Genomic DNA, 22452 nt, shown 5'->3' on the forward strand with positions numbered 1-22452 from the left:
AGGGAGGAACTGCTGGAGAGGAAATGGGGGTGGTTTAATCAAAATAAATTACATGTATATATGAAATTCTCAAAAAAAAAGTTTGTCTTTTAAAAGAATGGGAACCAGCCAGGTGGTGATGGGGCACACCTTCGATCCCAGCACTTTGGAGGCAGAGGCAGGCAGATCTCTGAGTTCGATACCAGCCTGGTCTACACAGTGGGTTCCAGGGCAGCCAGGGCTACACAGAGAGAAAAACCTGATCTAGAAAAACAAAAAACAAAACAAAACAAAAAAAAAAGAAAAAGAAAAAGAAAAAAAGAACCCGAAAGGACCATGAACGTATACAGAGAAATGGCACCACAAGGACAAGCTTCAAGTCTAGACCCCAATTAAGGTCACAGTGAGCCATTGATAAGTGAAGGCAATTTGCACTGAGCTAAGCTAATGTCTGTGAGGTTGTAGGTTTGATGAGCCCTCAAAAGAATAACAGATTGGAGGCCAGGCAGGGGTCACACAGTGGGCCAGTCAGGCTACAGAATAACTACAGATAAATAAAGACAGCAGCTCCTGAGACCCTGGTTTAGTCATAGGAGGGACAGACAGCTCCTGAGACACTGGTCGGGTCACAGGAAGGACAGACAGCTCCTGAGACACTGGTCGGGTTATAGGATGTTTTTATGTTGTTCCTTTCACTTCCTTTTTAATTTTTATTTATCCTATGATGCTAGGAACTGAACCCAGAGCTTCCTACATTCTAGGCAACAGACCAACAGAGAAAGTAAACACTCTTCCTCCTCTCCCTTCTCCCCTCCCTCCCTCCCTCCCTCCCTCCGGGATCTTCCTTTGAAGCCCAGACTGGCCTCAAACTCTGAATCCCCTGCCTCAGCTAGGTGCTGAGGTACAGGTGACCCCCATACTTGGCTTCTAGAAATGACTTGTTTGAGCTGAGGGGACACAGAACACAGGTACAGGCAAGTCACGCTGACTGAGCTGTTCTCAGAGGATCTCGCCAGGTACACCTGCTCCTTATCGTGCCATACCACTGGTGCTTCCTCCTCCTCCCTCTCCCCCCTCCTCCTCCCCCTCCCTCTCCCCTCCCCTCCTCCTCTTCCTCCTCTTCCCCTCCTCCTCTTCCCCTTTCCCCTCCTCCACTTTCTCCTCCCCGCCCCCTCTTCTTCTAAAAGATTTATTATTTTTGTTTTATGAGTTCGGCTTGCACTGTGTGAGTGGCTTTCACTGCAGAGGCCAGAAGAGGGCGCCAGATCCCCTGAAATTAGAGTTACAGGCAGTGGTGAGCAGCCACAAAGGGACTGGGAACCGAGCCCAGGTCCTTTCCAAGAGCAGTCACTGCTCTTAACCCCTGAACCGTCTTTCTAGACCCTGATTTTCCAGTACTCTACCTTCTACAGCCAGCTCTCCAGACAGCAAGAACCCTACGGGAGCTCCTCTGTGAGCGCTCTGACGTTACTGTAGGACACTGATGGATTTGTTTGCTGTTGTTGTTTAATTGTCTTTTTGGAATAAAGTCTTGTTATGAAGTCCTGGCTTGCCTGGCACTCCCTGTGTAGCCCAAAGAAATTCCCCTGTTTCTGCCTCCCAAGGGCATAGATAAGAGGTATGACCACCATACCTGGCTTGGTCTCTCTTTACACCCGTTACAGATCCCAGGGGGGCTGTTTCACTCAGGACCAGCACACACACACACACACACACACACACACACACACACACACACACACACACACACAACTGGTGGTAGTGGAGATGGAAAACTATTCATTCATTCATTCATTCATTCATTATTTTTGGACAGGGTCTCATACAGCCCAGACTATTGTAGAACTCATTATAGGACCAAAGATGACCTTCAGCGTCTCTTTGTCTCCTTGTACTAAGGTTACACACGTGCCCCACCAGACCTTATGCTATGCTGAGGACTTGAACCATGGGCTTTGCGCTTGCCGGGGAAGCATTACCAACTGAGCCACATCCCCAGCCTCAGAAGCCGCTTTCCAAAGAAGCAGAGCACCCTCAGGGAAGTACTCCACTTGTCAGCTGCTTCTACTCCTAAGTAAATAATTCATAAGACGCAAATGACTATGTGCAAAAGAGTAACTATTATGGTGTTTCTCAGAATAACCGAAATTCATAAATTATAACCTTGGCGTCGCATACTAAATTACAGTATAGCAACAGGGAAGTTTTATACAGAATTTCAAAATGATCGTCACACTAGCCAGCGATAAAGGAAAGCCTGCTTTCGAGAAACGTTCTGACTAATTAATGCCAGCAACACAAGACTGTCGCCATACACATCGACGAACAGTGACAATGTAGAAAAGGGACAGACAGACGGAAATTCAACACTGAATCTGATCAGGGATCCTGGGTGAATGTAAGATTTCCAGGAGATCCGAGGGACAAAGGAGAGAACTGAATGCTGCTGTAATTGTCCAAGTCTGGAATACGGGAAGGTCGGAGGATGAAATATGGTTTCCTCAGCGACTGTGCAGTTAGGGAAAGCAGGAAGGAAGAGAGAGAACGCCTGTGGAGTAAAACGTATCTTAGGCACGCAGGTCAAACAGAAGGGCCCTGTTTGCCTACTGACGCATCCCAGACGACTGCACTGCTGTGTCGGTGTTCGTCCGACGGTTCAAGAACAACTCAGAGAAGGTATTTCTGACATTAGGGCTCACAGGAGCTGTTTGGGATATGATAATGGTAGTTGGTTATGACCTTTTAAAGAGCTTCTTAGAGCTGCGTCTTGAAATATTTACAAATGAGCTGACACGAGCTGTGGGCTCCGTTCCAACTTAGCCTAGCCAGAGGCCGAGTCAGTGGGAGTGTGGGACAGACGCAGTTTGGTACGGAGCTGACCACACCTTTGTGAGGGGCAGCGATGGGAACACTGGGTCTGCTTCACCGTTGTTCTGCTTTTGAAGAGGTTTGCAATCCTCCATGATAAATAGTAAGACAAGAAGCAGAAGCCAGGCACGGTGCAAACACTGGAACCCCAGCACTTGGGAGGTAGAGGCAGGACTCAGCTACGTTGCAATTTGGAGGCCACCTGGGCCATATCAGACCCTGTCTACAAACAGACAGACAGACAACCGAGCATTGTAAGTGAAACTCCCTACGACTAAACGCTGAATAAATGATATGTAAATCACATGTAAAATGATGGCATGTGTCAGATAAGCTTGCAAACCTTAAAGAACCCAAGAGGGGACGAAATACACAAAACTCAAAGTAGCCACATTCGGTAACAAAGCGCATGAGTGATTTTCCTTTTCCAGATATTTCTTTCTCACAGGTACACCATCTTTTCAAAATAGAAGGGGGATAACTTGTAGCCTAAATTAATTCCTGTGGTATCCTTCTAGACCTTGGTAGAGAACCCAGTCCTTTCAATTAAGTGACCTGGGGCTGATCTATCCCCAGGCAGTATGCTATCCTCTGGGCTGGGATCGGATGCAGGGGGATGGACAATGGAGTGGCTGTGAGCGAACTCCATGGCTACTGGAGTCTTCCTGCCCACTCTCTCTGTTTCCTTCTCCAGGGTTTCATATACTCCAGGATGGCTTCGAACTCGCCATGTAGCCAACACTGATCCTGGCCCTCCTGCCTCCACTTCCTGAGGACTGAGATAACAGGTGCAAACCACACACCTGCTTTCTGAAGATGCAGGGATCGAACCCAGGACTTCACATATGCTAGGCAAGCCCCCTGCCATCTGAGCCACATCCCCAGTCTTGCTTTCATTTTCCCATCTCAAATCTTCCCACCCCTTGTGAGGAGCGACAGCCACTCCCTTCCCTCAGCATCCCACACAAAGCAATAAGTCTGATCATACATCACCTTTCAATTTGAGACAGGAATTTGGTTTCAAAGATACCCCTGGTCCGGAGTCGCTCTGAAATCTGCCCTCGGAAGAGGAGCCCCTGCCGGGTGAGGTCGATCAGGATCCGCCTCACAATCTCCCCCAGGTACATCCCACTGGTCATTTTCTCGTATCTGTTTGGGGAAGAGGGGATAAGACTGGTGAGGGCAGAAAGTGCTCTCTGAGGACGCTGGTCTGGGTGTGGAAAGCAAGCCACAGGCACCTGAAGCTCATGGTTCACCGTGGCCTCTTAGGCTCTCCCTGCAGTTGTCAAATAAACCTAACACAGAGAACGGGGTCAAGTGAGGGAGATAGGCCTCGGAGCCGCCTGGCAGACAAGCCCAGCTTCCCACATCCCTTCCCAGGGCACGGGCCCTACTGTAAGTCTGAAAACTGAGAGCAAAGCAGGATTCTAAGGAGGCAGGAAGCAGGAGTGAACCCTTGCCTGGCCCCAGTGCGGCCATCTTTCCCAGCCGTGTGCTACCTGTCTGAGCTGTTAAGGATTTCCTCCATTTGGGTTTTGGTTTTGCCTGGTGGACTTCGACTTTGCCTTTGAAGACATCTGTCCACCAGTGATCGCGACAAGCTACCAACACCCAAGAGGTGCTAAAAAATTACCATTTTCCCCTTTCCACTGTGCTCCATAAGGAAATGCAGCCAGAGAGGAAGGGACTTAGGAAGCAGCCAGCGCTGGGGAGGCTCAGTGCACAGGAGTGCAATCCCCCTGCGCTGGGTGGGAGGTGGGGTGGGGGAAGGCTGGCCATTCACCAGCCTGAGGTGAATGGAAATGCGAGTTCACTGTCATCTGAATGCTGGCCTCACACCCACGCTGTCCTGGAAACAAGCAGGAAGACGCTGCAAACCAGCGTTAAGGAAGGCAGCTTTGTCAGGTCCAAAGGAAACTCGGCACCAATGGCTAACCAGGGTGCCTACTCGTGTACCAAAGCACATGCTGGCCTGCTGGTCTCTCTCAGCTCTGCTGACCAGCCCTCTTCCCCTAAACCTCTCCAGCCATAAACTTCCCTTTCCCAGCCTCTCACCCCCATATAATCCGACCCTTTTGGCCGCAAACTCTCTTGATCCTCCACTCCTGGCTCTGGGTTCCCTCTCTTGGCCCTGTCTTCGCTCTCTCTTCTCGTCCCCTCTTGCTCTCCTCTCTTCCCTCTCCTCTCACGGCCCAGTTCACTCTCTATCACTTTCTCTCCCTGCTCCGGACTCTTCCAGATGTTTCTGGTTGTTCTCCCCTCATATCTACAATAAAAACCTCCCTGCTCCCCCTTGGAGCTGTCGTGTTCTCAATTCATCCAGTATTTACCAGTTCCGCTCCATTAAACTCTCAGTCTGGAAAGATGAGCAGACACAGAACTGAGACCCAAAACTTCCGGTGAGAAGGGCCAGAAACACTCAATGGCATTCAGGGATGAGGTCGTCAAGCCCTTTCTAATGCAGAAATGAGGACTGGGCCCAGGCCTCGTGCACACTGCCCCAGGACTCTAGGCTGAGGCAGGGTCTCAGCCTGAAGGCCCTTTCTTTTAGAACAACCAGCTCACTTGGGTTACAGCAGCTCCACTGCCAGCCAGGAGCGAAGGCCGTCAAAGAGGGCGACCAATGCCCATCCGGTCCTTGTTCGAGCCTCCGCCTAGACAATGTTCTCAGCTCCGCAGTCCCCAACATCCTTGAGCCGGTCTTAGCACATTTCTGACATGTCCAACCTTCACTTGCTTGTATGCCTCTGTGGTAAATCTCTGCTTCCCCTGTTTACATATTACAAACCCAAGCTTAGCCAGGACGCGTCTCACAAGATCTAAAACACTCTCTGGCCGTTGGTAGAAAACTTTCCTAACCTTGATCTAGGGGAGGGGCCAGACTCAGTACTTCGGCCTCACACTCTAGCTTCCCATCAGTCTGGCCCTCTACTCCATTGGGTATAAGAACGCAGGTGGAAATCTACTGCAAGGTGGCTAGAAGCCATTCATTATTTTCCGTCTTTTCAGTAGTTAGAAATTGCAGCGCACCTCACAAAGGCTTGTGGCCCTTGATAAGATGTGATCCTTTGTCGAGGTCAGTGTTCCCATCTTTCCTGGGGACCACTTTCCCACCCATTAGAAGTCAATGACCTTAAAAAGTCAAGGTTACCACACCCCTGCTCTGTGGTACCCAGGCACTCTGCAAGGAGACACTGACAGCTTCTGGCCCAGGAGTCTTCAAAGTACCTTATGGTAATTAGAGAAGGGACCCCTCACTCTCCTGTCAGAAACACCAAGGTGGCCTTCTTTTATCCCCTGTTCTGGCATCTGGCACAGAGGTATAATACGCACAGACAAAGCTGTCAGGTTGATGCCACGAACAGACCTGCTCCCTGGGTTTGGCAGAAGGCTTCTGCTGGGGCATGGTGTTGTGCACTGTATATTCAAATGCTGATTGCTGTGCCCAGAGATCTGATGACAGTCCTGACACTGGCATTGGCCTGTCATTTGGAGCATCTCCTACCTCAGTGATTGGTTAATAAAGAGCTTATTCAGCCTATAGCTGGGCGGGAGAGCACAGGGTGGGACTTCTGACCCCAGTCAGGGGGTTCCAAGCAAAAAGAGAAGAGAGAAGGAGGAAGAGGAGAAAAGAGAGCAGGAAGATTTGCCACGAGGTCCCAGTGAGAGAGTAACCATGAGGAGGAAGAGGAGAAAGTGATGGAGCAGAAGGATCACCCTGAGATCACCAAGTGAGTCATCATGAGGACACACATGGAACAGAGCCAGCCAGGGAAGACTCAGAGTGCAGGGCCACAGGCTGGGAAGTAAGCAGCCAATGAGGTTAGAGTAGATAAGCACTGCCCAGCATGCAGCTTGTTAGTAAATTGATTAGGTCTCCCTCTGTGTCATTTATTTGGGAGCAAAAGGGGGATAGAGCAGACATAATAACGCCCCGTCGTTACTTAGAAGGAAGGGGGTTGAAGAAAAGCCCACGGGGATCACAACTACATGTAACCCCTTCACACATGATACACACACACCCCATGGGATCACACCTACATGTAATCCCTTCACACATCACACACACACACACACACACACACACACACACACACACACACACACACACACCGCCTGGCCTTCTCACCTCTGTTTGCCGGCATTCAGGGAGCCCTCATCCACCTCCTTGTCGTACTGGGTGCGGATGTCATCTATGCAGCCATTGTCGCCAAACCCGCCCCACTCCGTGTTGACGCACATCCGGCCTTCGTCCCCGTCCACCAGCTCAATGTTCCTCATTTCTTCCATGTAGCACACGTTGCTTCCTGTCCCTGGAAGGATTCATGAGGGGACTTCAGTCCTCAAAGATAACACTAGGTCTAAGGGAGGCAGATGAATGCCATAAATGATTGGTGTCTAGGGGTCCAAGAAAGAGCTGGACAGGGTTCCGGGTTCCTATTCAGCTGGACAGTCTTTTTCTTTTCTATTTTTTCTATTTTTTGGAGCTGGGGACCGAACCCAGGGCCTTGCGCTTGCTAGGCAAGCGCTCTACCACTGAGCTAAATCCCCAACCCCCTCAGCTAGACAGTCTTAAACAAGTGCCCTATGGAGTTGTTAAAAAGAAGAAAATAAGGCAGCATCTGTGTATTCCCTCTACCTGTTAAGTAGCCAATGAATGGTTCTTGCCATCCTTAGCAGCAGCAGCAGCATCTCCACCACCACCACCATCATCACCACCACCATCACCATCATCATCACCATCATCATCACCACCACCACCATCATCACCATCACCACCACCATCACCACCACCACCACCACCATCATCACCATCATCACCACCATCATCATCATCACCATCATCTTCCCTATCATCCCATCATACCCACCATTGCCATCACTGTAATCAGCAGCAGCATCTCCATCCTTCCCATCCTCATCACCCCCCACCTCGGCACCCTCATTACCATCATTGTCATGCCCATGGTGCCTAGCATCATCAGTACCCCGTTACCATCATCCCAACAGCAGCAGGAGCAGAGCCAGAGTCAGACCCAGCTCCACAGCCCCAGGCCACCATGTCCAACAGCGGCCTCCTTCCTCCCCCGACACCTGGCCCCTGAACCCTAAGTTGAAAGCAGGGAGAGTGAGCAGGGGGAGACACAGTAATGGAGGGGACCGTAATTACAACACTATATACTGTCAGGAAACCCTGCTACTGAGGTTGAAGGCTGGCATTGTGGCACAGCCCTGAGCTCGTTGCAAAATGACGGACTCCTTTTATCACTGGGGCTTCCTCTTCTCTGGGGGATCCCGAGGCCCACCACAGACTACCTGAGGAATGTCGTGTAGTCCTACACCCGAGACTCCTGGAAGGCTTCCCGATGCCAATGAGGCATCTCAGTACCTAAGCCTTCAGCCAATGACCTTTGCCCACCCTGGAAATTCTCATCCCCTTCCAAAACTATATACCCCTTGGCTCACCCCAGATAAAGTGTATGCACACATACCCTGTTTCTTTGAATACCGTCTGAGAAAATCGACCGTTGAGCATATGTGACACTGAGATCTCCAGAGGAAACTTCCTCCCTCCCCAGCAGTCCCTGACAGACCCAGGTCCTCCTGACCCATGTGTTTCAGACTTGGCTTCATCCTTTACTGCCTGGTGGGTACCGGAGCCCAGACACACCAAGGGAAGATGTGGACCTCAGAACTCGGTTCCACTCAAGCCTTCCCTGTTTGGTGCCTGGACACCACAGGGAGGAGGCAGAAAACCGGAACCACAATATACATCCATGGGAATGCCCGAGACGTGAAGGGGGAAAATGAAAAACAAAACAAACAAACAAAAAACCTCCTTCTTAATGTATCTTCTCCTTCCCCCAATGAAAAGAAGGACCTTGGCTCACAGCCTTGGTGAGAAAGAGCCTGGGAATGAGCCAACCTGGGTCCCCAGACTGAATCGCATCCTGGAAACAAAGCAAAGAGCCCAGGAGAGTGCGAGGGGACCGGGCCACTGTCCCTAGACACTGGCCTACCACGTACCTGCAATCAAGCCAATCTCACACCGGGGATCCTCATAGCCACAGGTCATCATGGTCCCCACCGTGTCATTCACGATTGCAACTATGTCCAGGTCAAACTCCTGCAAAGCAAGCAAGCAGTTGTCCTGAAACAGAATGTGCCAGGGGCACCTCGGCCCAAGGCAGACCGAGGTCTGGTAAATCGTGGCAGGGCAGGGGAAGAGGACTGGTCCAACATGAGCCTCCCCACCACAGCCTACGTTTCTCCTCTTGATGGCTTCTCTGAGCATGTCCACCACGTCCTCCCCTTCACAGTCGGTGGCCTTGAAGCCTTTGGTCCATCCTACTAGAGTCCCCTGAAACAAACAAGGGGAACACTTTACTTGGGCAGCCACTCTCAGAATGACAGAGCATCTCAGATCCAATAGGGACGAGACATGGAGCCTGGTCACTGGTAGAACACGTATGTTCTTGGCCTACTTCTACTTCAGCTATCCCAACATGGCTCCTGCCAAATAGGATCTTCACAGCTCTGCGTGGTCTTCAAGACTCAGGTGTGTTCCTGTCACTGCTACACAGACTCAAAGTCTGGGGTCAGAGCCATTCCACTGCATTTAGCTATTAAAATAGCCCATGACGGACGGACGGAGGTGATCTAAAGAGGCTGAATTAGAAAGCACCAGACTCAGACTCAGCACCATCACACAGTGAACCGCGCTGCCCCGCCCCTCCCCCCAGCAGTATTAAGAAGACATACTGTCTTATCCGTCACTATCAATCATGCTGCAAACCAGAACCTCAACACTGTCAAGAAACATGGAGCATTGGAAAACTGTGTTCGTCACACATTTTTAAATGAAAGCCATTAACACACAGGTAAAGAAGAAGCTCCCCCCCACCCCACTTTGTTTGATTGTTTGTTTTTCATGACAGGGTTTCTCTGTATAGCCTTGGATGTCCTGGAACTCATTCTATAGACCAATCTGGCCTCAAACTCAGAAATATTCACCTGTCTCTGCCTCTCAAATACTGGGATTAAAGGTGTGTGACACTACCAGTCCAGTGCAAGTCCACTTTTACGTAGATACAGGGCTGGAGAGATGGCTCAGTGGTTAAGAGCACTGACTGCTCTTCCAGAGGTCATGAGTTCAATTCCCAGCAACCACATGGTGGCTCACAGCCATCTGTAATGGATCTGACGCCCTCTTCTGGTGTGTCTGAAGACAGCTATAGTGTACTCATATAAATAAAAATTAATAAAAAGAATTTTTAAAAAATGACATAGAAAAGGGCCTAGAACAACATCTGCCCAAGGGATGAGCTTTGGATCCAAGACTGTGAGCACACCTTTCTTTTCCTACATTTTCTAAAATCAATGCACTAACGTTCGTGGCAGTGTTTTAACGTTTAGAAGCTATTAGCCTGGTCATGGGTCGATCCTAGCCAGTGCTCCAGCCTAGAAAGCTGGGAGTTGGGGCAACTGGCAGAGCTAGGATGGCCGGAAGGGGTGCCCACAGAACCTTTGGCTAGACACTGCATGGCCTTGAGGCTGTCAGCCACCAGGCCTAAGGTCCTCAGCACACACTCCGTGCTGGGACATTTACATAATGCAGTTACGCAGGCGTGCACGATGCCTTCCTTTCTTCTCCCCGCGACCGATCACTAGCAGCTTTGCTCCCAGTTGCATGCCCTCTTGGCCAGTCCTCCTCCTCCTCCTCCTCTTCCTCCTCTGCCTCCAGCTCTTCCTCCTCTTCCTCCTCCTCCGCCTCCTCCTCTTCCTCTTCCTCCCCCTCTCCCTCCTCCTCCCCTTCCTCCTCTTCTCCTCTTCGTCCTCCTACTCCTCCTCCTCCTCCCCCCCCTCCTCCCCTCCTCCTCCTCCTCCTGGATCAGAACAATCCTCATTCAGAACCTCTAACAGCCCTGCAGTCTTTTCTTTTCTTTTTTTTTTTTTTTTTTTTTTTTTTGGAGCTGGGGACCGAACCCAGGGCCTTGCGCTTCCCTAGGCAAGCGCTCTACCACTGAGCTAAATCCCCAACCCCATCTTTTTTTTTTTTTTTTTTCTTTTGATGCAGGGTTTCTCTGTGTAGCCCTGGCTGTCCTGAAATTCACTCTGTAGACCAGGCTGGCCTCAAACTCAGAGAAAGACCTACCTGCCTCCGCCCCCAGAAGGATTAAAGGCGTGTGCCACCACTGCCGGGCTTAGTCTGTTCGTTCTTAATGGCAGCAATAGTGTGAGCGCATTCGTTTAAAGTACAAAACCAAAGAAACAAACTAAAACGTTACTGATAAAACTCCTCTAAGCCCTTGTTCTCTGCTGGCTTGTACTTTGAAAATAAGCACATTTATATTTTGTGTAAATCGCCACCATTTGTTTTCCTTGCTTAGCGACACGCTATGGAGAGCCTCCTAGATCGGTAAAGTGGATCTGCTATATCCTGTTACTGAGCAAAATAGTCACAGATAGTTCCATGGGAATTTGGAAACCCACAGAAACACCTACAAAGTAAGCAGAAATTTCACCCTCATAAAGAATTATTTATGTTTTAAGCTTGCGTGTGTGTCTGTATGTGTGTGAGTGTACACATGCATACACTCACGCATGGGCGCCCCTGCATGCACCAGTGTGAGTTTATGTGCACCACACATGTGCAAGCGCCAATCTCAGAAGAGGGTGTCACATGCCCAGGGACTGGTGTTCAGATGATTCTGAGCCACCACGCAGAACCTGAGTCCTTTGCAAGAACTTCGGACTCATCTCGCCAGTCTCATTAAACGAGAAAATCCAACCACAGAGAGGGTAAAGAACCCAAGGTCACACAACCAATAAACGAGAAACCTGACAATTTGCCTCAAGGTCTGTGGTTGTCCGGTTCTTCCCCCTACCCTGAGCTGGGTAAGACTCGTGAAGACCACAAAGCAGTGTCTGGCATAGAGGTGCACCGTGGATGCTGTGGGTGTATCCAGCCTCCCCCTTCTCCCCCTCCCCCCTCCTCCCCCTCCCCCTTCTCCTCCTCCCTCCTTCCCCCCCTTCCCTCCCCCCTCCCCCCCCCTTCTCCTCCTCCCTCCTTCCCTCCTCCTCCCCCCTCCTCCCCTCCCCTTCTCCCCTCCCCCTTCTCCCTCCTCCCTCCTTCCCTTCCCCTCCCCCCCCCTCCTCCCCTCCTCCCCTCCCCCCCTTCTCCTCCCCCCCTCCCCCCTTCTCCCCTCCTCCCTCCCCTCCTTCCCTCCCCCTTCTCCTCCTCCCTCCTTCCCCTCCCCTCCCCCTTCTCCTCCTCCCTCCTTCCTCTCCCCATCCCCTTCTCCTCCCCTCCTCCCCTCCTTCTCCTCCTCCCTCCTTCCCTCCCCTTCTCCTCCCTCCTCCCCTTCCCTCTCCTCCCCCTCCTTCTCCTCCCTCCTCCCCTTCCCTCTCCCCTCCCTCTCTCCCCCTTCCCTCCCCTCTTTCTCCTCCTCCCTCCTCCTCTCCTCCCTCCCCCCCCTCCCCTCCTCATCACCACCATTACTGGTGAAGGGCAGGATATCATATAACCCAGGCTGATGATGAACTCCCTCTTGATCCTCCTCCTCCACCTCTCACATCCTGATGTGCTACAAGCATGCCCCCCCAGAACAGCTTGAGAAACACATTTCTTAGGTTACATGGGTGAGCTTTCTTTCGTCAATAAAAACCCTACAACAGGGCTGGAGAGATGGCTCAGCGGTTAGAGCACTGACTGCTCTTCCAGAGGTCCTGAGTTCAATTCCCAGCAACCACATGGTGACTCACAACCATCTGTAATGGGATCTGATGCCCTCTTCTGGTGTGTCTGAAGATGGCTACAGTGTACTTATATATAATAAATGAATAAATCTTTAAAAAAAAAAAACCCTACAACTTTGGCATCTCCCTGATCACATGTGCTGTTCAGAGCACATAAAAAAAAATATTATCCAGGTCTAATTATAATGTCACGTGTGGCCCTTTGTGTGCGCCACGTCTGAGAGGGCTACTCCCTAGATCCAGCCAATTGTGGCTGGACTCTGGCTTCTCTTACAGAGGAGCCAGGTTTGGTTCTCAGCACCAACATGGTGGCTCACAACTGCCTGGCAATTCCAGTTCTGGGGGCATCTGATGTCTTCCTCTGGCCACCACAGGTACTGCACCCATGCGTGGCAGAGACTCAAAAACAAACAAACCAAAATAATTAAAAAGTATCCAGAAAAAGAAGCGGCAGCTGTCCTGATGTGCCCGGGCCCTTTCCCGACAGCTAGCTTGCTATTTGCATACAGGAAGTGATCTCAGATGGCTTCCGGGACCCAGGAGCATGCGCACAGAGTCAGTGTGGACACTGCCAATCTGTAGAATGGACTGAGCAACGTGGACTGTGGTACCTGCGGGCAGCCCTGCACCCAATTCCCTGAAGATACCCAGGAATTAACTAACCCTTTTAGTGAACTTCAAAATAAGGAGAAATGAAATTCAGTAAACAGAAAACCCTTTAAGTGGTTCAGTCCCTCTCCACCATGTGTTCCCAGATGTGCGAACAGTGGCTTGGTGATGTGGTTCAGTCAGTAAAGTGCTTGCCTAGTGTACGTTCTGCCCTGGGTCTGATCCTCATCACGACATGGGCTGGGCATGGTGGTGCCCGCCTGCCACCCCAGGACAGAAGGTGGAAGCAGGAAGATCAGAAATTCATGTCGATCCTTGGCCTGCCTAGGATACGGGAGAACCTGTCTCAAAAACCAACCCAATGTGAGCACAGACACAGAGGAACCTTGAAATGGCCACAGGGGAGGGCAGCCTCCGGGCTGGCTGTGTGCCTGGCAGGGTCATCTTACCTTGTCGATGCATGTTTGTCTGCAGGGGAAGGAGAATGTGAAGCCCAAAGGCAGCTGGGCGCCCTTGAGGCCCATATAGTCCAGGAAGTCAGCGATGCACTGCACGATGTGGTCAAAGAGCTGCAGGGAGAGAGAGGTGCTCATGCAAGGTGTGCACTGATGGGGGCCGAGGCTGGCCTCCCCACCCCCTAATCCCCTCTCCCCCACCCCCAGCCCCCTGCTCCCCCACCCCCCAACCCCCCAGTCCTAATACTCACCTCCTCTCCAGTGCCCTGCATGATCTCCAGAGGGATGGCGAAGATCTTGTTGTACATTCGCACCGACCTCTTCCTGATCTTTACCAGGAGGACGCGGAAGTTAGTTCCCCCCAAGTCCAGGGCAAGGAACTTTCCTTTCTCTGTGGGAGAGAGAGTGGAAGCTGCATCCCACCCACACATGCTGAGCAGGGACCCCGGTTGGGCACTTGGAGGAAGAACAGAGGGCCGAGCTCAGAAGGGGAGCCTCTCTCCTGGCCTCCTAGACGGGAGAAGCTTCAGGTCCCAGCAGGTACCTGGAACCTGTCTTAGGCCAGAACATTTTTCTTAGCCCTCATATCCCAAGACCCAAGCACAGCCCATTGCTTCTGAGAAACAGCTTTCATCCTGGGCCTCCTTCCACGTCTGCAGAGGGAGGAAGTGGAGTCTTCAAGGGTCCTCCAGCTCTAAACCTTCCTGACCAATGGGTCCTAAGCCTCTGCTATAAAACACAATGGGTAGAACCTGGCGCTCAGGGGCCATGCATGGGGATCCTGGCCAGCTAACCTGAGTACGAGGGGCTCTGGAAAGCATCTCCTTCCGGATGAAATGGTCCAGGGGAGTCCTGCACCAGGAGCATGACCCTGCTCTTCCTCTACGTGTGCACACATGTGCGTGATCTGGGGAGGAGGGCACATGTGCCACGGGACATATTTGGAGGTCGGGGACACGTCTGTGGGTGGTTCCTGGGGTGGAACTCGGGTTACCAGGTTTACATAGGAGACAGTGACAGTTACACTGTGAGCCATCTCATTGGCCAGGCATACGCAGTTCCTGTCGCCTCTTCCCTGGGCTCCATGTCCTCCGGCTGGGAAAGCATCCCCAGCCCTGTATCATGGAACCGTGCAGGTCCCCACCTGCAGCCTCACCCCCACACCCTGCCCCTGGGGATCAGAGTCTACACAACGTCTCTCATTGCCCTCCATTCACCCACTCGCTTCCGACCACTCACACTTGCTAAAGACATCGTTCCAGCCATCTTTATTTTTCTTCCCAGCGCCCATCCTTTCCTGGTAGCATGTGTCCTTTACGTTACCTTTTGCCTGCCTCTCTAAGCTCCGTTCATAAGCACAGGGACTCTGCTGTGTTTGGGCCTAGAGCAGAGCCATCATGCAGCCACTGTTTCAGGGAGAATTGAGGGACACGGCGGGGGTGGGGGGAGAAGTGGGAGATGAAAAGAGAAAGAAACGGCTGGTGTATTTTACTGTTCTAATGAGCTGTGCCATCTGTGAAATGGGAATATCCCATGTTAGGTAATAAGCGGTGGTTTGTGGGATGAAATTACTCAAAGCAAGCTGTAAACCTGAGCATGGGCCAGCAAGAAGGCACAGGGGGTGAAGGCAGCCACCTCCGAGCCTAACAACCCGACTTTGAGCCTCAGGTCTCACAAAGTGGAAGGAGAGAGCCAGCTCCCACAAGCCGTCCCCGCACCCCCACGTGTATGGTGTGGCTTGCAGAAGCTCCTGAGGGTGAACAGAGTGGGGCGGCTGCAGAGAACTGATTCTGCTGCTCAGTGAGTCCCCAGAGAGAGCAGCAGGGTCGAGAGTTGGAAACGTCGGGGCTGAAACGGTAAGGAGCAAGGCTGTAACCCAAACCCCGGAAGAACCAGCCAGAGGGAGCCCTAAGGCCCACAGAAGCCCAAGTGTCCATAGGGAGGGTTGGGGCAGCATAGGGACCTCTGCAGACTTACAGCAAGAAGTCTATTCCTGTTATCACCCACACCAAGACGACACACACAAACAGACACAGAGACACACACAGACATACATAGACGCACACATACACACAGAGAGACACACAGACATAGACATACATATGCACACATACACACACATAGACATACACATACACAAAGACATAAATACACATATATGCATACACACATATACACAGAGACACACACAGACATAGACATATACACTCACATACACAGACACACATACAGATACACATACACAACACAAGCATATAGACACAGAAACATATATCACAGAGACACACATACATACAAACATATATACACATAGAGACACACATATACAAGAGACACACAGACACATACACTCATGCACACATACAGACATATACACACACTGACACTCTAATACATACACTCATACACATACAAACACACATTCAATCATATGCACATAGAGACACACACACACTCACACAGATAGACACCTGCGTATGGTTTAACCAAGTCATGCAGACTCTTCCAACCAAGGCTCTAACAGTCACTGCATTTGCAGAGTGAAGACAGAAGCCCTCACACCCCTAGAGAGCAGGTGCGTGTATCACCCACCAACCAACCTGTGCCATCGGGCATCCCATAGACGTAGGTGGGAAGCATCTTCACCGTAGCCAGAGCGTGAGTTTTTTTCTTCAGCCCATACTCGAGTTCAGCCCGCATCTTGTCCCGCACACCCAGGAGTTGCTCTCGGGTCAAATGGAACAAAGCCAGCACCTTATCGATCTGCTTACGCTGGGCCTGCACCCGAGAGGCCACTGCGGTCACCATGGCGGCCCCTTTGGTGCTTCCGCTCTCTGACAGGAGGAAGCGGACATCACAGTTTGGGACCAGCCTCCTCACCACTTTGTGTAGGCGTTTTGGATACCTGGAGGTAGAGATGGCAGTCAAATACCAAGCAGTCTGGCCAGTGGGCAAGGACACAGAGCTAGTGGGCTGTGGGTTCCGAGGGGCCCTGCTTGTGGACAGTGTGAGGATGGACCAGGACAGGAAGTGCTGATGTTTCAACCCAGAGGGTATGAATGAACAATGTGACGGTAGATGTCACCTCTGTCTGTGGGGAAGGATTTGCTCTCTCAGCCCTTTCTAGGATGTACACTCCTGGCCTCTGTGACGCCTCTGTTAGCTAACGAGTCTTTTACTCTGAAATTCCCTGAGGAATTGTCATTTCCCTATGTCTTCCTGGCGGGATCTGGCTACCCCCGTCATCATTGATTTTCCCCATCAATGACTGGGTATCTCTGACTTTTCAGTATGACTATGCCGTGGGTATTACCTAAATAGCGGAGAGGAAGATGGCGAGGAAGATGACAGACGGAAAGGTAGGGAGACAAAGAAACGGATACACAGATGGGCAGGCAGACAGGCATGCGGACACATGAAAGATGAATGAACATACCAATGCATACATGGATGGATGGATGGATGGATGGATAGACAGACAGATGGGTGAGTAGATAGATAGATAGGTGGATGGACATAGATAGGTAGGTAGATAAGTGGGTGGATATAGATAGATAGACAGGTGGATGGGTGGGTGGATGATAGAGGGTCTTTCTAAGAAGGCAATAGCTTTAGCAGACATTTTTTTTTAAGATTTATGTATTTTATGTGAGTTCACTGTCTCTGTCTTCAGACACACCAGAAGAGGGCATCAGATCCCATTACAGATGGTTGGGAGCCACCATGTGGGTGCTGGGAATTGAACTCAGAACCTCTGGAAGAGCAGCCAGTGCTCTTAACCGCTGAGCCATCTCTCCAGCCCCAAGAACATTTTTTTTTTTTTTGAGATAGGTCTTGCTGTACAGCCCAGACTGAGCTCAAGCTTGCTTTCTCCCTGCCTCCTTCCGGTGGAAATCTCCATTGCTCGGCCCTCCATACACAATAGGAAACCTGTTGCTGGTCAGCCCCTCCGAGTGCTGCCATTACCGGTCTGCACCACCACATCCAGTTAATGGCCTGAGTGACTCCCCAAAGCATCTGGCCAGCTCTGTAAATGCAGCCTTTGCTCAATCTTCCCTTGAAATCTTAGAACCAGTAAGAGGAAGCTGATTCCAACTGCACGGATATATCACAGAAACCCAAGGGCTCAGCTCCAGGGGCAACTCAGCTTGGGATACAGGTCGGCGGCACTTACTGAGGGTGTGTTTTATAGAGGGTTCCATCCATGCCCACTGTGGTGCGGAGCCGGGCCAGCTTCTTGTTCTCTCGGAGGCGAGTCAAGATGGCTGCCAGCGCAGCCGCGCAGAGATTGGCCGAGCGGAAAGAGACGATGGTGCACACGTGCTGGACAGCGATGCAGTCTGACTCAGAGGGGTCCAGGCCCAAATCCACCAGGATCTCTCTCGTATTGGCCAGGCCTTCTTTACTCCTGGGCAGGGGACAAGAGTGAGAGGCCACACTTCCCCATGCTGTGGGTTGTGCGCACCCTCTCGTAAGAATACAATATAACCAAAGACAGCATCAGCAGTGAACAGAGCTACCGCACGCGTGCTAAGGCTCTGGCTCGCCAACCTACTCTGATCTTCACAAGAATCCCAAGCTCTTAGGAGAGGGCTGAGGCAGAGGGTGAGGGGCTTGTCTCTGCTCACAAAGCTCCTAAGTCCTGGAGCTGCGGCTTGGATTCCTGCAGTTAAATTTCAGAGCCCACACTTTTTTTTTTTTTTTTTTTTGAAGCTGGGGACCGAACCCAGGGCCTTGCTCTTGCTAGGCAAGCGCTCTACCACTGAGCTAAATCCCCAACCCCAGAGTCCACACTTTTAAGCACGTCACATTCTACTGCCGCTCAGGGTTCATCTCTGCCAAGTTCTGTGCAGACATGGATTCTGCACGTTAGACTGATTGCAAAGCTCAGGGGAGAGCTGGGGGGTCCACGCCTTGGGAGCATCTTTCTTCACCCCGCTGCGGGGCTTTGCGTATAAAGCCTCAGATCAGCAGATCAGAAGGCAGCCATGCCAGGAGCCCAGGGAAAAGACTCAGGTTCTACAGCCTGGCTCAGGGACTCTGCACCGTACAGAGTACAAGGCTGCAATCAGATCATAAGCAAAACTATATGCAAAAGTGCGATTCAGGGTAAGAATCCAGGACTTGATTCCAATCCCAAGGGATCAGTGACTGCCAAATTATTACTAGTCACCCTTCAAGGGAGGAAGAAGACAGGAAATCATGGCACGTAGGTGGCTTTCTGACAGTGCAGTCCCTGGCTAGTGACCCAAAGGGTGTGACAGCCAAGGCCGGGACTGAAAGTCCCTGTGAGGGAAGAAGGTCTGGTCCCTACGGTTGCTCCATCATCTGAATGCACGGCACTGTGGCCACCAACCCAGGCCTCCACAGAGGCAAGAAAGAAGGGACACCCCAGCCCTCCACAGAGGCAAGGCAAGACATCTCAGTCCTTCACAGAGGCAAGGAGGGATGCCCCAGACCTCCACAGACTCAGGGCAGCAGGGGACACCCCAGCTCTCCATAGAGGCAAGGAGGGACACCCCAGCCCTTCACAGAGGCAAGAAGGAGGGACCTCCAGCCCTCTACAGAGGCAAGAAGGAAGGGACACCCCAGCAGCTTACATCTCCATGGCAGCCACGTGCTGTGTTTCGATCTTGCCCTTTGTGTGGAGAGCGGAGGACTTTGCACCCCCAAACAGGAGACCAACTTTGGCCATCTTCAGCAAGATGAGCCTGACCAGCTCCCCCATGTACAGCCCACTGATCATCTTCTCGAACCTGTGATGGGGTGAGAGGGTCAGTGCGAGCCACACCTCAGACCTGGCCAGTGTGGGCCACACCTCAGACCTGACCAGTGCGAGCCACACCTCAGACCTGGCCAGTGTAAGCCACACCTCAGACCTGACCAGTGCGAGCCACACCTCAGACCTGGCCAGTGTGAGCCACACCTCAGACCTGACCAGTGTGAGCCACACCTCAGACCTGACCAGTGTGAGCCACACCTCAGACCTGACCAGTGTGAGCCATACCTCAGACCTGACCAGTGTGAGCCACACCTCAGACCTGACCAGTGTGGGCCACACCTCAGACCTGGCCAGTGTGGGCCACACCTCAGACCTGACCATTGGGGAGCCACACCTCAGACCTGACCAGTGCGAGCCACACCTCAGACCTGGCCAGTGTAAGCCACACCTCAGACCTGACCAGTGTGAGCCATACCTCAGACCTGACCAGTGTGGGCCACACCTCAGACCTGGCCAGTGTGAGCCACACCTCAGACCTGACCAGTGCGAGCCACACCTCAGACCTGACCAGTGCCAGCCACACCTCAGACCTGACCATCGGGGAGCCATTTGTACTTAGGCCATGAGGAACCACAGTGTTTTCCTAAGCTCACTTGACCATCACGTGACATCAGAGCAAAGACCCAGGTGCTTCTAACCCCCTCATTGAGCTTCTGTCTCAGAGAGTCTGCTGAGATTTCAGTCTGGAGTGTCCTCCGAAGGCTGATTTGTCAAAGACCTGCTCCTTGGCCTATATTCTGGCCAAGTGTCGCCTTTATGAGGTGGGCTCCATAAAAGTTCACCCACCACTAGAGACATACTTTTGAAGAGAAAAGTGGGACCACAGCCCTCTCTCTGCGTCACACCCAGTCATGAGGTAAATGGTTTTCTCCCATTCACACTCCCACCATAATATTTGCCTGACCACAGCCCCAAAGCAACAAAGGCAGCTAGTCATAAGGCTGGGCACCAAATGCCACACTTCTGCTCTTGGAGCATGAAGGTGAGGAACTTCACAAACTTCGAGCCAGGTGACCCTTCACCAGCTGACTAGCTTAGGCACTTGTTACAGTAGCGGAAGGCTGATTTGAAACTTGGAGAACCACAGAAGGCCCACCATGACATGGATAGAAGACCGAGAGGTGGCCCTCGCCTCTGAGTCTCTTCACCAGACTAATTGTTTCCTAGGCTGAACAATAACATAATTTTTAGTCTTCGAATATAGGAAGGCACAATTTCCAGAACCATGCTATAACCAGACTTATACAGTGCAATATAAAAACTCTTGACCATTGGGGCGGGAGAGATGGCTCAGCGGTTAAGAGCATTTGCTGCTCTCCCAGAGGACCTGAACTCGGTTCCCAGCACCCACATCACATAGCTCACAACCACCCATAGCTCCGGCTCTGGGAAGAGGGCGAATCCAATGCCATCTTCTGGCCTCTGTGGGTACCTGCATTTACACCTGCACGTGTGCATGTGTACACATGTGCGCGCGCGCGCACACACACACACACACACACACACACACACACACACACACAAATAAAAACTGATTTAAAAAAAAATAATCGTCTTAAACCTTGAAAACACAGGAGGCAAACAAATGGAATTCAGGTTCGATCGAAGTGGGAATTGTTTTAAGTGAAGCAGAGATAAAAGTCCAGTGGGCATCACTTTGGCTTGTAACAGCTCCTAGTTGCAGGGAAGGAGGCATGCGCGGGGGGAAAGAGGCATGCGCAGGGAAGGAGGCATGCGCAGGGAAGGGTAGCAAGGCCGGCTGGGGAAGCTCAGCCATGGCAAAAAGCTACAGCAGCACCTGAGCAGCCGCTCTGCAGGCCTCGGCTGAAGCTCAAAGTGGGTGCGGCCGAACAGCAGACAGAGTGGCTGCTGTGAGATGAGGCCCCTGAGGATGTCTGGTGGCTGGGGAGCCCCAAGGAAGCACGCATGGAAAAGCCTGGGCAGAGTCCTGTGCTTTCTGTGCCTAGCTTTCCTCTGTGCCCACTCACCTATATGCTCCAAGACAGCGGAAACATGGCATTTGGCTCACAGAATTATCGGTAGAGCCTTGGATGCGCACGCATACCCCAGAACTATGGACTGCATGAGAACTGTGGTTAGGACCTAGGGGGACAGGCTCCCTGCGGGGACCGATCTTCTGGGGTACAGAGAGAGCCCGAGAGAGAGGGACTGCCAGGCATTGTATACCCGGATGGAACACTCACAGCTGCTTCCCGGGGTTGAGTGAGCCCAGGTCCAACTCTCTGTCAAACTCGGTGCGGATGTCCTCCAAAATGCCATCGTCCCCGAAGGCCCCCCACTCCGTGTTGATGCACATCCTTCCCTCGTCCCCTTCCACAAGGTCGATGTTGCTCATGTCCTCCATGTAACACGCGTTGGTGCCTGTTCCTGGAGAGCAGACCAGAGACAGAGGGACAACAGCATGATTGGCACATGTCTGTCCCAGTGTGAAGTGTGGGGGGGGGGTTGTCCTGGAAATGTTAGGTGCTTCAAGCTGTCTGTGGTCAGACCCCTTAGGAAAACCAGGCCAGGGAACCCCTTTTAGAAAAATCAGAAACTGCCCCCTAGCCCTGGCAGAGGAATGGGAGGCAGAGACGTGGCTCTTTGAGAGCGAATGGTGACACACACTGGCATGAAACACCTCCCCAACCAACACACACACACACACACACACACACACACACACACACACACACACACACACCTGTAATCCAGACAGGAGGACGGTGGATTCTACAGATAAAACCCTGTCTCAAAGGACTACTTGAGTGTATTATGCCCCAACTGCCTTCTCACAGGTTTCCCCAGCTGCTGGGCACTCCCAGCATCTAACTTTCTGTCACAGGCCCTTTGCACCTCTGCACAGGTTGCCCACTTCTACCCTGGTCTTGGAAATTAGTCTCCCAGTTGCAGCCCAACTGAGACAGGAGCTTAAGCCCAGGCTAGCCTGAAACTCACTAAGTAGCCCAGGCTGGCATCAACATTAGAGCAATCTTCCTG

General features: G+C 51.8%; 1 protein-coding gene across 1 annotated transcript in view; it reads right to left on the minus strand.

Annotated features, from left to right (window-relative positions):
* The window catches only part of Hkdc1 (hexokinase domain containing 1), a 41467-nt gene that overhangs the window by 4589 nt on the left and 14426 nt on the right, over nt 1-22452 (minus strand). Inside the window, exons 7-16 of the mRNA XM_032888879.1 lie at nt 21657-21840; nt 19271-19426; nt 17845-18078; nt 16271-16575; nt 13922-14061; nt 13665-13784; nt 9113-9208; nt 8875-8974; nt 6977-7160; nt 3841-3996 (exon numbers count right to left, since the gene is read on the minus strand). Of these exons, the coding sequence (XP_032744770.1) occupies nt 3841-3996; nt 6977-7160; nt 8875-8974; nt 9113-9208; nt 13665-13784; nt 13922-14061; nt 16271-16575; nt 17845-18078; nt 19271-19426; nt 21657-21840 (1675 nt within the window). The remainder of the gene's footprint in view (nt 1-3840; nt 3997-6976; nt 7161-8874; nt 8975-9112; nt 9209-13664; nt 13785-13921; nt 14062-16270; nt 16576-17844; nt 18079-19270; nt 19427-21656; nt 21841-22452) is intronic.

The sequence above is a fragment of the Rattus rattus genome, chromosome 18, assembly GCF_011064425.1.
Source record: "Rattus rattus isolate New Zealand chromosome 18, Rrattus_CSIRO_v1, whole genome shotgun sequence".
Taxonomy (NCBI): Eukaryota; Metazoa; Chordata; class Mammalia; order Rodentia; family Muridae; genus Rattus; species Rattus rattus.